Source organism: Loxodonta africana, chromosome 3 (assembly GCF_030014295.1).
Source record: "Loxodonta africana isolate mLoxAfr1 chromosome 3, mLoxAfr1.hap2, whole genome shotgun sequence".
NCBI lineage: Eukaryota > Metazoa > Chordata > Mammalia > Proboscidea > Elephantidae > Loxodonta > Loxodonta africana.
The window spans coordinates 52,982,030-52,997,220 of record NC_087344.1 but is presented as its reverse complement, the minus strand read 5'-3'; the positions used below and the strand labels follow the sequence as shown (position 1 = coordinate 52,997,220).

General features: G+C 49.2%; 1 protein-coding gene across 1 annotated transcript in view; it reads right to left on the bottom strand.

Moving 5' to 3' along the window:
- Positions 1-332: 332 nt before the first annotated feature.
- Positions 333-15,191, bottom strand: part of IGSF21 (immunoglobin superfamily member 21) — a 354,878-nt gene continuing 340,019 nt past the window's right edge. The window contains exons 7-10 of the mRNA XM_010593063.2: positions 3,072-3,157; positions 2,323-2,515; positions 1,971-2,009; positions 333-406 (exon numbers count right to left, since the gene is read on the bottom strand). Of these exons, the coding sequence (XP_010591365.2) occupies positions 333-406; positions 1,971-2,009; positions 2,323-2,515; positions 3,072-3,157 (392 nt within the window). The remainder of the gene's footprint in view (positions 407-1,970; positions 2,010-2,322; positions 2,516-3,071; positions 3,158-15,191) is intronic.

The following is a 15,191-nucleotide window of genomic DNA, read 5'->3' as shown; positions in this document are numbered from 1 at the left end:
GAGTGAGATAATAAGCCCCACCTCCACCCCCCATCCAGGAAAGAGCCATGTCTTCCACCTCCTCTGCCACCCCCCCCCGCCGCCACCCCCCTGCCATCCGCCCAGTCCCAGATGGCAGGAGGTGCCTAGTTGTCGATCCCTAACAAATGAAGAACACAGAGCCACAAACCGAGGTGGGGAAAATTGTTCTGTTTGTTTTAATTAAACCAACTGAAGAAGCCAAGACACAGACAGAAAGAGGCTAAGAACAAGATTTGGAAATCCTTTAGAAAAAAATGAAAACTGATCGTGGAGATGTCAGTGCCGGATGGAGTGGTGAGGGGGCCCAAACTTCACGTCAGCTCCAGGACCACTGTTAGGGCGAGCACCAAGGTGAGCCGGATGCCAGCAGGGCCAGATGCGGAACCTGTGCCGGGCACAGGGAGGCAGCATCAGAGCCTGAGACCCACCCTGTACGCTTTATAGGGGTGTGGTGAGGGGTGGAGCCTGGGATGGCAGAGCTTCAAGGGTCCACAACCAAGAGCTTGGAATTCAGCATTAGGCTGAAGTGGGTTACCACCTGGTGACCTTGGAGAAGACCCTTATCGCAGTAGCAGCCTACCTCATTGGAGTGTATTATGGGCCAGGGCTGTTCTAAGTGTTCATTTACCGTATTTTTACGCAAATAACGTGCACCTTCTACGTTTGTTTGCCAACCGTGCCCTTCCTCCATGAGGTATTTTCATAAGCACTGTTACAGTAATTCTTTTTACAACGGAGCATGTAAAAATAAATTGGCATAGCAGCCCTTATGAAAATACCTCTTGGGGGGAGGGTACAGTTGGCAAACAAACGTAGAAGGCATGTGTTATTTACGTAAAAATACGGTACTCCTCACAACAGCCCTCTCAGTAGGTATTATTATTACTCCCACTTTGCAGATGAGGAGACTGAGGTACAGAGAAGTTAAGTGATTTACCCAGTGACTTACACAGGGCAGGTAAGGTGGCACAGCCAGGACTGAGTGCAAGGGCCTGTCTCCGGGGTCTCTACTTTTACCACCTTGTTAAACCTCTGTGAGCCTCACTTTCCTCATCTGTGAAACAGGGACAGTAGTGATTCCTTCTCAGGGGGGTTGTGAGGATTAGAAATACTTTTTGCAAAATCCTTCTGGATTCAAGGTGCTTCATTTTCATTTGTTGATTCACCCCACCTGTCAATTAGTTGATTCCTTTCTGCCACAATGGCAGAATATTCTTCCACAGTTTTACACAAGGACAGTCTTAGGAGCTCTAGTTCTCCTAGACCCCAGGCTATAGCTTCTCTTCACATACCCCAGGCAGGTCCCCTGGTAGCCAAGGGCTTGTCTAGACCTTACCTGTCCCATCTAAGTGCCCGTGACCCCTTCCCTGCACCAGGCCTGCTAGACTGAAGTCAGGCTTCCTAGTGGCCGACCCACCAGGGGGAAATGGAGTAGGCCTCTACTGTGGACTTTGAGAGGGGCTCAATGTAGGGAGGGGAGTGGGTGCTGAGTAGGAGAGCAGCATCTGGGTCCCTCAAGGTACTGCCCATATGTGTGTGGGAGGGTGGTATACAGGGTCCCAGCCGAGGCATCTGTGCTCCCAAAGGTACTGTTGAGTGAGTGGTCCAGGGCCCCAGGACAAGGGGTGTCCTTTTGGGGTGAAGGCAGCCGAGCTCTCTGAGCTAAGACAGCTGGTGTCATCATGGATGGGGGTACACTCAGTCCCTGGAAGTGCCACCAGCTGCTTTGAGAGATGGGGTGCCGAGTCCTTCTTTATTGCCTTTGTGTCCATCTCTGGGCCTTTGTGCCCTCTTAAAGGGTCAGACTCTGCCCAACTAGAGGGTAATTGGCTGCTCAAGGCATGGAGGAGGGGCAAGGGTATGCAAATGTGCTGTCTGGGGGACTAGGCTTCCCAGAGCCTTGGAAAGCGTTCAGTTTCTGGCAAGAAGCCCTGCAGGTGGAGACTTACCATTGGAGTCCTCCGTTCCTCTTGGGATGTTTGGGTTTTCTGTTGGAAAGAAACAAGAAGAGAGCTAGAGAGTGGAGGGCATTGAGAAGCCAACCTTTGTCCAGCATCTGCTAGGTGGCATCTCAGGGCATCCACACTACCCGAATGTGGGAGAAGCTAATGGAGATTAAGCAATTTGCCCAAGGTTGCCCAACTGCTAAGTAAGTGGCAGAGCTGGGATCTGAGCCCAGAGGTCTCTGGCTCCAAAGCTATAATGGTTTTATTCACTGAGTTTTATTCACTTTTTCTCACAAGGGGAGTTGAGGGGGCTCGGTCCTTGCTGCTCCCTCCTCCCAGAGACACTGGCCCATACCAAACACGATGAGCCGAGTGTGCGTGTCCGTGGAGCCCAGCGGGTTCTGGGCTGTGCAGCGGTACATGGAGCCGTTGAGCTCAGCAGGGACCCTCTCCAGCACCAGCTCCTTCCCATCGAACTCGGTGCTGCCGTCCAGGAGGCGGCTCCCGACCCTCGTCCACGTGAACATGGGCTCCGGGAAGACTTCGTTCTGTTGGCCAGAGCAGGGGAGAGGCGGGTCACAGGAGGAGCCAGGCTGCCAGGGCACGAGGGGCCAGAGGCATGACCCACAAGGGCTGGTAAAACGTTCTCATCTGATGTGCTGGGAGTGGCTGCCAGAGTCCTAGATAGGGGAGTCTCAGGCTGAAAGCCTAGGAGTCTAGAATGGATTAGCTGTATTGGTGGTTTGAACCCAGAGGTACACAGGAAGACAGGCCTGGCGATCTGCTTCTGAAAGGTCACAGCCTTGAAAACCCTATGGAGCAGTTTTACTCTGCACACACGGGGTCACCATGAGTCAGAATCAACTCGATGGCAACGAACAACAGCCCTGAGCTCTAGGAGGGGGCGGAAACGCACACACAAACCCCTTTGCCATTCCTCCTGGAAGCCAGTTCTTCCATTATACAGATTTGGAGACTGAGGCCTGCTAGCTATGCTTGGAGATCAAGGAAAGGGCCTTGGGGAGTGCTGCCAGGGTTGCCGGTACCTGGTTGGGGTCCCTCCCCCCTCCCACCACCTTCCCAGATGATCAGAGAGAGGCTGACCTGAAACCCGTGGACCAGAATCCTCACTGTGTCCCCAACCCGGGCTCTGCGGGGTGTCATCATGATTTGGGGTCCTTTAGGGGCAACTGTGGAGAGAGGAGGGTAAGGTCAGAGAAGCGTGTGTGTGGGGGGGGGGTGGCGCGGGGAGATGGGGTATGCTGTCCAAGGAGAGAAGGGGCAGGGGAAATGGAAAAGAAAGTTCCAGTCTAGCAGCCAGCATCCTTAGGGTATTCATTCATGCCTGGATTCATTCACACACATCCCCCAAGTCCCTGCAATGAGGCAGACCTTGTCTAGGACCTGGGGATTCAACAGGACACAATCCCTGCCCTTGTGGTGTTCACATATCAGAGAGGGAAGCAGACAAGTACAACCCAGTGTGACAAGTGACAAGATCAGAGAAGCTCAGTGGACGTTGGAGTCAGGAAAGGAAGCTTGCCCAAGGGATGCACTACCTGAGTGACAACTCATGGGGAGAAGCCTATTCTGTCAGCTACAACTGCCAGAGCATCTAAAACTCCCACTTGCACTAAACCCTCGCGAGGCAGGGGTTCTAGCATTATCATCCCATTTTACAGCTCAGTTAACTGAGGCCCAGAGAGGTGAAGTGACTTGCCAAAGGTCACACAGTGAGGAAGACCTGGGACCAAAATTCGGGGCTCCTGAGTCCTGGCCCAGGGCTCCTGTACCAGGTCAATCCACCCAATGGGGCCTTTATGGAATCTCTGTGTGTGGGGTCAATGTGGGTGGACAGAGTGACAAAGTGTGTGTGTGGGGGGGGGACCATGTCCTTCCTTGGGCCCAGCCTTTGTCTTCCCTGCCTCTCTTCCTCACTTCCTTGTGTCACTTCTTATTCAAGCCTTTTATTGCTCTGTGCTTGGGAGAACAAGAACCTGAGACTCTCAGGATGAGGGAGCCACTGGGAGTCACTGGATCAGCAACCTACCTTTCAGGGAAACGGAGACCCCAGGACAATGAAGAGCTTTACCTAAGGACAATAGCCTCGACAATGGACTCAAACATACCAGTGATCATAAAGATGGTGCAGGACCATGGAGCGCTTCATTCTGTTATACATAAAGTCACCGTGTGTCAGAGATGACTCAATAGCAGTTAACAACCACAACCTAAGGCTACCTACAGAGCCAGTTACCCACGTTTCCTGACTTTCATGCCAGGGCCCTTTTCTTCAGATTCATTCATCCATCCATCCATGCATCCATTCATTCATTCACTCATCAATAATTGATACTGAGCCAACCATGTGAGAAGGGCTGGGATACAGTGGTGGCCAAGAACGAGTGTCTGCCAACACGCAGCTTACACTTCAGTAGGGGACACACTGGATAAACAAACAAATATATCAACAAGAAAATTCCAGAGAGTGACAAGAGTTATGCTGAGATTTAGACCACGGGTGAGTGGTAGAGAGTTAGTGGGGACACCTTTAGATGTCACAGTGTCTCCTCCAAGGAGGACACATTTAAGCTGAGATGTGGAGCATGAGGAAGGTCCCAGGTTGAGGGAACAGCCTGGGGTGGAGGCAGGAATTCACTAGGTGTGGTGGCAGATGGCAGCGAGGCCAGCGTGGCAGGAAGCGCTGGCTGAGGAGGAGGCACCTCGCGGGTGAGGAGATCAGGATGGTAAAGGGGTCCAGACCCTCTAGGGCTTCCTGGGCGTGAATAGGGTGTCAGGGTCTTGTTCTGAGAGCCATGCTCTGTGCCACTCCCTGTGAACCTCTTCGAGAGGTGACAGCAGGAGACAAGCTTTGTTCCCGAGGCCTTAGGGCTGGCTTCCCCTGCACCCTGAGGCTCTCCTTCCCACTCAGCTCTCTGTGCAGAAACCACAGCAGCCGGCAGATGTGGGTGGTCTTCCAGGCTCTGCCGATTTTACTCCCGGAGAACAAGACCAAAGGACTATTAATTAAGCCATGAGCCAGACAGCTGAAGTGTCACATGGGGCTGAGAGAAGCATCAGCAGAAAGACCTGGGCCTGGGTCGAGGGGTGGGGACGGCAGGGAATGTGAGGTGGCTTCCGCCGCTGGATTTGCTGGGTGGTGTGGAAGGAGCACTGGGCTGGGAGGCCCCAAGTGAAGTTCCAGTCTGTGCTGTATGCCCTTGGGTGAGTCACTCCCCCTAGATTCCCCCAGTGCAAAATGGGAGCAATTATAGTAACCCTCGCCTACCCGCCACACTGGGTTGTTAGGAATACCAGGAGATGGGGATTTGATGGCTAACATTTGCTGAGCACTTAATACGTGTAATGTAAGGCATTTATGCACCTTTTAATCCTTTGAGACTGTCCCCAGGTGGAGACCAAGGCTCAGAGGGGTCAAGTAATTTCCCTACTTCTTTATTAGCCCTCAGGTGCTATGCAGGTTAATTTGCAGCTGGGAAGCACTGTCATAGGGCAGGTTGAACCTGGATTATTTTGTCTGCTCTTTACGTCCTTGAAACCTCTTTGGGTGGCACAAACAGTTTGTGCTTGTCTACTAACCAAAAGGTTAGCAGTTCAAAGCTACCCAGTGGTGCTACAGAAGAAAGGCCTGGCAATCTACTTCCAGATTACAGACGAGAAAACCCTGTGGAGATGGGCTCTACCCTGTTAACACATAGGGTCTCCATGAATTGGAATTGACTCAAGGGCAATGGGTTTGGTTTGGTTTTGGTTTTTATGTCCTTGAAGCCCTATCAGGATGGCACTGTCTCACTATGGCCAGCAGGGGCCGCGGACCCCTGGGGGACAAGGGCAGAGACACCTTCCCTTTCTAGGTCAGATTCCTCACTTCCCAGTCTTCTAAAGCCCTCACCTAATTCCTTCATACCTGAGCCTGGGCCTGTTGGCCCTGAGAGGAGAGGGAGCTGAAATTTGTCAGGTGCCTAGGTGCGAACAGTTAGCACCTGGCTGGTAACTGAAGGTTGGAGGATGAAGTCCACCCAGATGTGCCTCAGAAGGGAGGCCTGGTGATCTACTGCCAAAAAACCAGCCATTGAAAACCCTGCGGAGCACAGTTCCACTCTGACCACGCGGGGTCGCAGCCATGAGTCGAAGCCGACTCAAACACAACTAGTACTGGTAGCTTGCGTTAGACCCCACGTGAGGAGTGCCATGCCTAGGCCGGTGCTTGAGAGGCAGATGGTCATGAAACCCATTCTGCGTGCCACAAAGCTGTCACTCTGGGAGGGAAGTGGCTTTCCCAAGGTCACACAACCAGCAAGTGGCAGAAGCAGTATTTGATGGCATGCAGTGGTTAAGCACTCGACTAGCTGAAAGGTAGGTAGTTCAAACCCACCCAGAGGTGCCTTGGAAGACAGGCCTGGCAATCTATTTCCAAAAGGTCACAGCCTTGAAAACCCTATGGAGCAGTTCTACTCTGCACACTTGGGGTCGCCATGAGTCGGAATCTACTCAACAGTGATTAACAACAACAACAACAAGGTCTTCAGAGGGAAGCTCATGGCCCAGGGGCGGAAGAGAGGGACTGCTGGATGCCTTCTTCCACCTGGGCAGCCCAGAAAAAAATTCCCCTGCCTCAACGAGCTGCTGGTTCCTGGTGGCTCCTGAGCTGACCTGGAGGGGCCCAGAGGGTGGGTAGGTGAGGGGTCTCCTCTGCCCTCCCTCCTCCGAGCTCTGTCCTGGCAGCTGCCTCCAGACAAGCACCTTTGCAGAAGATGGCCCCCTGGCCCCCTCCCTCTCTGCTGCATCAGGATGCCACTTTCCAAAGCCAGGCCAGCTGCTATTGCCCTCTACACCTCCCCCAGAAACAGAAAACCCACCAGCAACTCCTAACAGCCAAATCCTGGCCTCCCTCACCTGCTCCTTGAACATACTGCTGAGAGCACCTGGGAGGAATGTTCTCAGCCCCAAGCTCTCACTCTTCTCAGCCTCCTAAACCCTGGGCTTATAGAAAGAGCAGAGTCCAGAGACCAAGGATGGAGGCCTAGCCTTCTACTCTCTGGCTGCATGACTTCATCTGTCTCAGCTTCCTCATCTGTCAAATGAAGACAACAGGTTACCACCCTACTAGAGTAGATGCTATGGAAATGACAGTGGGGGTAGAGCTGTGAGACCCAATATAAACTGTAAAGTGCTGTGCACCTGCTCTGGGAGATGCAAAAGATCCTGATTATATAAACTGCCCTCCTTACCTTTCCTGAACATCCTGCTGCAGGGATAGCCTTGAGAAACATAGAAGCAAAGCTCCTCTATGCTTCCCCAAGGAATTATGGGTGTTGGGTGTTCACTATGAGAACCACTCACGCATCTGCCTACTTATTCCCCCACCCACCCCTCCATCCATCCGTCCGTCTGTCCACCCATCCACCCACCCACGCATCCATCCATCCATCCATTCATCCATCTGTCCGTCTGTCCATCCACCCACCCATTCACCAACCCGTCCATCCACCCACCCACCCATGCATCCACCCACCCATCCACCCATCCACCCACCCACGCATCCATCCATCCGTCCGTCCGTCCATCTGTCCATCCATCCATCCGTCCATCCACCCACCCGTCCATCCATCCACCCACCCACCCACCCATCCATCCCCCAAATGTTCTTCATTCCAGTCACCCATCATTCCATCACATCACTCATCTATCCATCCACCCACTCACCCACCCACCCACCCAAGCATTCATTATTCCATTCATCCATCGTCTTTCACCCAGCCAACCAGCCAGCCAGCCAGCCATTCATCTATCCATTCACACACCCACCCACAGACCTGCTAATCCACTCACCTACCAATTCACTCATCTGCTCCATCCATCTAATTCTTTATTGTGTACCTAATCTAATCATAGTATCAGTCACTATGTAGGGCGATGCTGGAAATATAATGATGAATAATAACAGTAGCATATATCTACTGAGTATTTAATCTGTCTGTCACTATGCTAAACACTTTGTATGCACTGTTTTATTTAATCTTCACAACAACCCCAAAAAGTACTAATTAATTAGTAAACACGTTTTATTAAGTAATATGCCTGGGATTGTTCTGAGTCCTGCACTAAGGGAACAAGGCAAATCAAAGTCTTACTCACGTGCAGCTTACATTCTAGTGGGGGAATCCAGACAACAAAGAAATATGCTATATACCTGCAGGTGGAGATAAGGGCCCTGCCAGAAAACAAAACAAGACAGGGATTGAGGGGGCCAGAGGAAGGAACTGTTTTAGACAGGGTGGTCATGGAAGGCCCCTCTGAGTAGAAGACATTCGAGCACAGACCTGAATGAAGAAGGAATCAAGAATATCTGCGATAAGATTATACTAGGAAGAAAGGACAGCCAGTGCAAAGCCCCAGAGGTGGGCTTGAACTTGACATATTTAAGGAAGGGTAAGGAGGGCACTGGGGCTGGGGTGGATTGTGTAATGTGGTGGGTTGTGGGAGCTGAGGGGTAAGGCACTGAGATTTGGTTTTAAATGGCAGTCTATTGAACTTTTTTTTTTAACTTTTCATATATTTTTAAGTTGTGAACAAATTTACATCCAGGGAAGTGTACTGTTCTTAAGTGCAATTCATTGAGTTTTAATAATTGTAAACACCTGTGTAATCACCATCTCAATCAAAATTGAACATTTCTATCATTCCAGAAAGTTCCCTTCTGCTTCCTTCCCGTCCATCTCCACTCCCCATAGGTAAACACCGTTCTGGTTTCTATCACCAGAGGTTTGTTTTGCTTTTTCTAGAATTTCATATAAATAGAATCATGCAGTATGTTCTCTTTTGTTCACTCAACGTGTTTGTTAGCTCCATCCGTGTTGTTGCATGTATCAGTTCATTCACTTATATCGATGAGAAGTATTTCACTGTATGAATCTATCATGAATTTGTTTATCCATTTTGCTAATGATGGGCACATGGGTTATTTAAGGGTGTTCAGTTGTTATGAATAATTACTGCTATGGACATTCATTTTGTGGACATATATTTTCACTTCTCTTGGGTAAATACTTAGGAGTGGATTTGCTAGGTCATAGATAGGGGTATTTTTTAACTTTATAAGGAACTGCCAGTTTTCCAAAGTGGTAGTACTCTTTTTAAAGGAGCCCTGGTAGCACAATGGTTAAGTGCTTGGCTGCTAACCAAAAGGTTGGCAGTTCAGACCCACTCAGCAGGTCCGCAGGAGAAAGACCTGGTGATCCTGCTTCCATAAAGATTACAGCCAAGAAAACCCTATGGGGGCAGTTCTACTCTATTACACGGGGTTGCGGGGAGTCAGAGTTAACTCGATGGCACCCAGCTGTAACAACAACTGGACTCTTTCATGCTCCCACCGGCAATGTATGAGTTCAGGTTGTCTTACATCCCTGCCAACATCTGGTATTGTCGGCCATATTCTAGTGATTGTGAAATGATATCTCATTGAGATTTTAATTTTCCCTTCTCTGATTGCTAATGATGTTGATCACTTATTCATATACTTAATGGTCATTCATATACCTTTTTTGTTTAATTGGGTTTTCTTTTTATTATTGATTTGTAGTGGTTCTTTACATATTCTGGATACATGTCTTGTGTCAGGTAAATGTTTGAGAATATTTCTCCCAGTCTGTGGTTTGTCTTTTCATTTTCATAAGGGTGTGTTCCTATGAACAGAAGGTTTGAATTTGGATGAAGTCCAATTTACCAGTTTCTTATTTTTCGTTTAGTGTTTTTTGCGACCTCTGTGAGAAAACTTTCACCATTTCGGTATCACAAATGTCTTTACGTGTTTTGTTCCAGAAGCTTTGTGATGCTGGGTTTTACATACAGGCCTATGATGCATCTCAAATTAATTTTTGAGTGTGGTGCGAGGTTTATTTTTCCTTATGTGTAACTAGTTGTTTCAGTACCATTTGTTGAAAATATTTCACTTTCCACATTGAGAATAGCCTTGGGGCCTTTGTCAAAATCAATTGACTCTGTATGTGTGGGCCCATTTCTAGACTCTGTTCTGTTTTATTAATCTATTTGTCTACCACTGGAGGGCTATGGGTGTGGGGGCTCTGTGTCACGATGTGATTAATACTTGAAAAAGATCAATCAGGGTGGAGAATAGAATACAGCAAAAGTGGATACAGAAAGATCAGTTTGGATACTATAATAATAGTCCAGGTATGAGCTGATGGTGCTTGGATTGGGTGGCTGGAGAGGAAATTGCGAGAAGGGGAAGATTTGTGATATATTGTGAGGTTAAGGCACCAGGCCTTGATGATGACTTAAGTGCGGGATATGAGAAACCCCATTGCTGTTGAGTCGATTCCCACTCATAGCAACCTGAAAAGAGTGGAGAAAGTGGATGACTCCAAGGTTTCTGGCTTAATCAATGTGAAGAATGGAGTTGCCATCTATTAATATGGGGAAGCCAGGGGAGGGGCAAGTTTAGGGGTGGAAGTGGGGTGGTGAGTATGGCTTTGGACATGTTAGATCTTAGAGGCCTATGAGACATCCAAGTGTAGATAACAAGAAACCAAACCAGCTGCCGTTGAGTCAGTTCTGACTCAAGCCAACCCCATGTGTATCAGAGCAGAACTGTGCTCCGTAAGGTTTTTAATGACTGATTTTTTTTTGAAAGTAAATTGCCAGGCCTTTCTTCCAAGACACCTCTGGGTAGACTTGAATCTTCAGCCTTTTAGTTAGCAGCTGAGAATATTAACCATTTGTACCACCCAGGGACTCTGTATATGTCATAAGGAAATAGATAAATGAGTTTGGGGCTCAGAGGAGCAATCCTGGCAAAAGATAGAAATACAGGAGCCATGAGCACACAGATGGTTTTTAAAGCCATGGGACTGGCTGAGATGACTGAGGAGTGAGCGTGGAGAGAGCCGAGGAAAGGCCCAAGGACAGAGTTCTGCTTGAGGTCAGAGAGGAGAAAGAGGCAGCAAAGAAAATGGAAAAGGAGATAGAGGGAAAGCCAAGAGAGGGTGGTGTCTTGGAAGTCAAAGGGAAGAAAGGCGTTTCAAGAAGAAGGGAATGATCAACTGTGTCAAATGCTGCTAATAGGTCAGATGAGATGAGGACCAAGAACTTGACCACAGATCTGGCCACCTGGAGGCGACTGGTGACTTGATAAAAACAGTTGAAATGGGGAGGGGCGGGGGGAAGGAAAGCCTGATTGCCATGGGTTCAAGCAATAATGAGAGGAACTAGCTCTTTTATTGACTTTGGGGCACAGAAAAATGGGACCATCTCCAGATAGAGCTATAGAGTCAAGGGCAGATTTAGTGAGATGAGAGATAGCACTGCATGTTTGTATGATGACAGAATGATCCAGCAGAGAGGTGGGAAGCTGACAATGCAAAGAGAGAGGAGAGCTTTAGGACAGAGTCACTGAGTTGGCGAGAGGGGCTCAGACGCAACGAACAGGTGTGGAGAGTTGGTTTCGGATGAGAGCAGGGCCAGTCCATTCTTTGTAAAGGGAGGAAGGCAGGTACAGATAGATATGGGGGTAGGAAAACAACATTATGTTCTGATTTCTTCTATTACCGTCTTCATTTTACAGATCTAAAAACCCAGGCTCATATTGGTGCAGTGGTTTGTCCAACGCCCCCCAGCTAACAAGTAACCCGTTGCCGCTGAGTTGATTCCGATTCATAGCGACCCTACAGGACAGAGCAGAACTGCCCCATAGAGTTTCCAAGAAGTGCCTGGTAGATTTGAACTGCTGACCTTTTGGTTAGCAGCCGTAGCTCTTAACCACTATACCACCAGGGACCACCAGGGACCACCAGGGTTTCCAGCTAACAAGTAGGGGAGTAGAACTCACATGAGAAGGAGCATGAGTTCCAGGACCACCAGGCATTGTGGTCTGGGTCACAAGGAAAAGCGTAAACCCAGTAAGATGGTAGTTCAGCAGAGGGACTTTCAGCTGGAAGATTGAGGGAGGGTCAGAGGAGGCTTTTGAGCTGGAGAGGGTGGCATTTGAGCCGGGGAGGGCATCCAGGCAGAGGGAACAGCTGGAGCCTATTGCAGGGAGACATGCCTGCCCCTCACTGGCCTAACCTTCAAAGTCCTGGTCAGACGATTGGATTCTGTCCCCCAAGGTCATCTCATCCATCCCACTGTCCTCACCCATGACCAGAGTACCGGGTAATAACATGTGGCCAGGATTGGGTGCCCTGACCACGTGAGGTGCATATACTTAGGACACCTCTGGCTCACAGCACTCTCTACTGTTCATACCCACCAGTTCAGTGCATCCTCACCACAGTCCCACAAGTGGGCTATAGAGTGCAGTGGTTAAGAACTCTGGAGTCAGAACTCCATAGACAGACCAGGCTGGGTGGCCTCGGGAATGTTACTCTAATTGTCAGTCCCCTCACCTATAAAATGGGAATAATGATAGTCTCTCTCTCAGGCACCTCATAGGTCTTTGCACGGTTTCAAGGATATCTTCTGAGAAAAGTACCTCACACAGAGCCTGGTTTCTAGCACATGCTCAAAACGTCTGTGCTGTTACTATTATTCTTCCCCTTCAACAGGTCAAAATACTGAGGCTCAGAGATGTAAAACACCTGAGATCTCACCAGTTGACAACAGAAGACGTAAGATAAGAAGCCAGCCCAGGAGTCTTCCTACTCAGCCACCCAATTTGGCCTCTTCACACTGGTGCCCCATAGTGTCCTCAGGTTCCCTGTGGGCACACACCCATCTGACCATGGCCCCTGCTTGTGAGTGGGTCTTTCTTTCCCTTGCTCTGATGGAGGTGGGTTGAGGGAGGGGCCCCCAGTTAACTGAGCCATCTGGGATCAAGGGCAGGGCAGGCAAGTGCTTTAATCTGGATTGGGGTGGGGGGTAGGATGGAGGGAACAGGTCACTGCCAGCCCCCCATTGATAGGAGATGCGAGCTGCAGCTTACCTGTTGCCAGTTATTTTGAAGTCCTTGTCTGGCCTCTCACCTTCAGTGGGGATGGGGTAGGGAAGCTATCCCATGCGAGAGGCAAGGGGTGACTTTCATGGGTGAAACAGCCAAATGAGGGGTCGAACCTGATCTGCCTCCAGCTCCAGAAGCAGATTTGTCATTAGGATGGGAAGCTTCCAAGGCAAGAAGGAACAATGAGCTGGATGGGGTGTGGTGCTACGAGAGGGTGAGGAATTGGCGAGGTGGGAAGGCTGAGAGAAGGAGTCTGGGCAGGATCTGGGGTGAGAAAGTCCTGGTGTCTAGCACAGGTCTGACCTTAGGGAGTGCTTTCGGCAATTTCCTTAACCTCTCTGGGCCTTAGTTTCCTCATCTGTGATATGGGATAATAATAGTGCCTACCTCACTGGGTTATTGTGAGGATCCAATGAGGTCATATGAGAAAAGTGCTTGCAATAATCCATGGTATATAGTAGAAAAAACATGAAACCCATTGCAATTGAGTCAATTCTGACTCATGGAGACCCTACAGTACAGAGTAGAACTGCCCCATAGGATTTCCAAGGCTGTAATCTTTACGGGAGCAGACAGCCACACCTTTCTCCTGCAAAGTGGATGGTGGCTTTGAACCACCAACCTTTTGGTTAGCAGCTGAGCATTTAATTACTGTACCAGCAGGGCTCCTTATAGTATATAGTAGGTATTCAATAAATATTAGCCCTTACTATTATTTGGAAGCCCTGCTGGTGTAGTGGTTAAGAGCTATGGCTGCTAACCAAAAGGTCAGCAGCTCGAATCTGCCAGGCTGTCCTTGGAAACTCTATGGGGCAGTTCTACTCTGTCTTATAGGGTTACTATGAGTCGGAATCGACTCAATGGCAATGGGTTCTTTTGGTATTATTATTATTTTCTGTGTGAGTAGGTAGCCTGTGGGAATCAAAGGGTGGCCATTTTAGTGGGTCTTCAAGGAGCCAGCCCCACAGCCAGTCAAGGGTGTCTGGTTCCCAGGGCTCGTGAGTTCAGTGTTTGGCATTGTGGATAGTGGAGAAGGAACCAGTAGAATTGGCTTGAAATCCTACCTCTGCTACTTACCAGTTAGTGACTCAGGGCAAGGGACTCTCCTTCCCTAAATCTCAGTTTTGTTCATCTCTAAAATGGGACTATGTGATAAACTCTACTCTATTTGTAAAAATTAAATGAGATGATCCTTGTAAATATTCCTGGTATTTAGTAGGTCTGTATATATATAAAAAAGTTTTGTTTTGTTTTTTTATATATACAGGGCATCCTTTCTCTTGGTACTTGCTGTTGATGAAGTACTGGGATTTCTGGAGGTTCATCTAAAAACAGAGAGGCCCTTTGGACCCCCTGGTGCAGGCTTCAGCCTGAACTCTTGTCAGTCATTGCTCTCTGTCCTTGGTCTTGGGTTAGAGGCTGTAGATGGCTCTATGCAGCCTCTCACCACTACAGAAGACTCAGTGGACATGCCCAGGGATCTTGGGCTCAGCGAAGAGTGACTGGGTACTGTAGATAAAGGTTCAAAGGACCAGTACAGGGTCACTGTGTCCAGCCCCTTCCCTGGCTCAGCCAGGCAGCACAAAAAACTGGCTCTAGGAGTCTCTTAATTTCTGGTAGAGAAGATTCCACATCTCTTCTCTCCCTGCCCTAACTCATCTTGGGGGAGAAGTATAAGGGGAGGGGATCAGTTCTTAAGAAACTGCTCTGGGGGTGTGCAGAGTTGGTGCTCTATGGGAAGAGAAAGCAGGTAACAGGAGAGGATTTGTTCTCAGGCTGAGCTGACCTTGGGCATCTTGTTTCCTGTCCATGTCTACTTGCCACATACCCACAGATGATACGGATAAGACTCATTGCACTTAAAAGTCTAAGTCAGAGTGATCTCATCCCATGTCCTATGTGTTCCTGACCTACAGGACCCAGCAAAGCTTTCTGTAAGTATTCTGGACCCTGATCCAGCAAGCCTCTGAGCTACTGTGTTCATGACTCTTCCTAGCAACTTTCTTATTCTATCCAGAAAACTTCCTTGTTACCTCCTAAGTTCCTGATCAGGATCTAGGAAGCCTCCCCTGACCTCCTGTATTCCTGATCCTACCCAGCAAACTCACCTGACCTCCCCTCACCTCTTGTGTTCCTGACCTTATCCAGCAAACCTCCTTAAGAATTCTGACTCTGATCTCTGTGCCTGAACCTGACTCCAGTTTTCTCCATTTGCTCCCCAACTCCATGGCTGACAGCAGCTCCAGGAC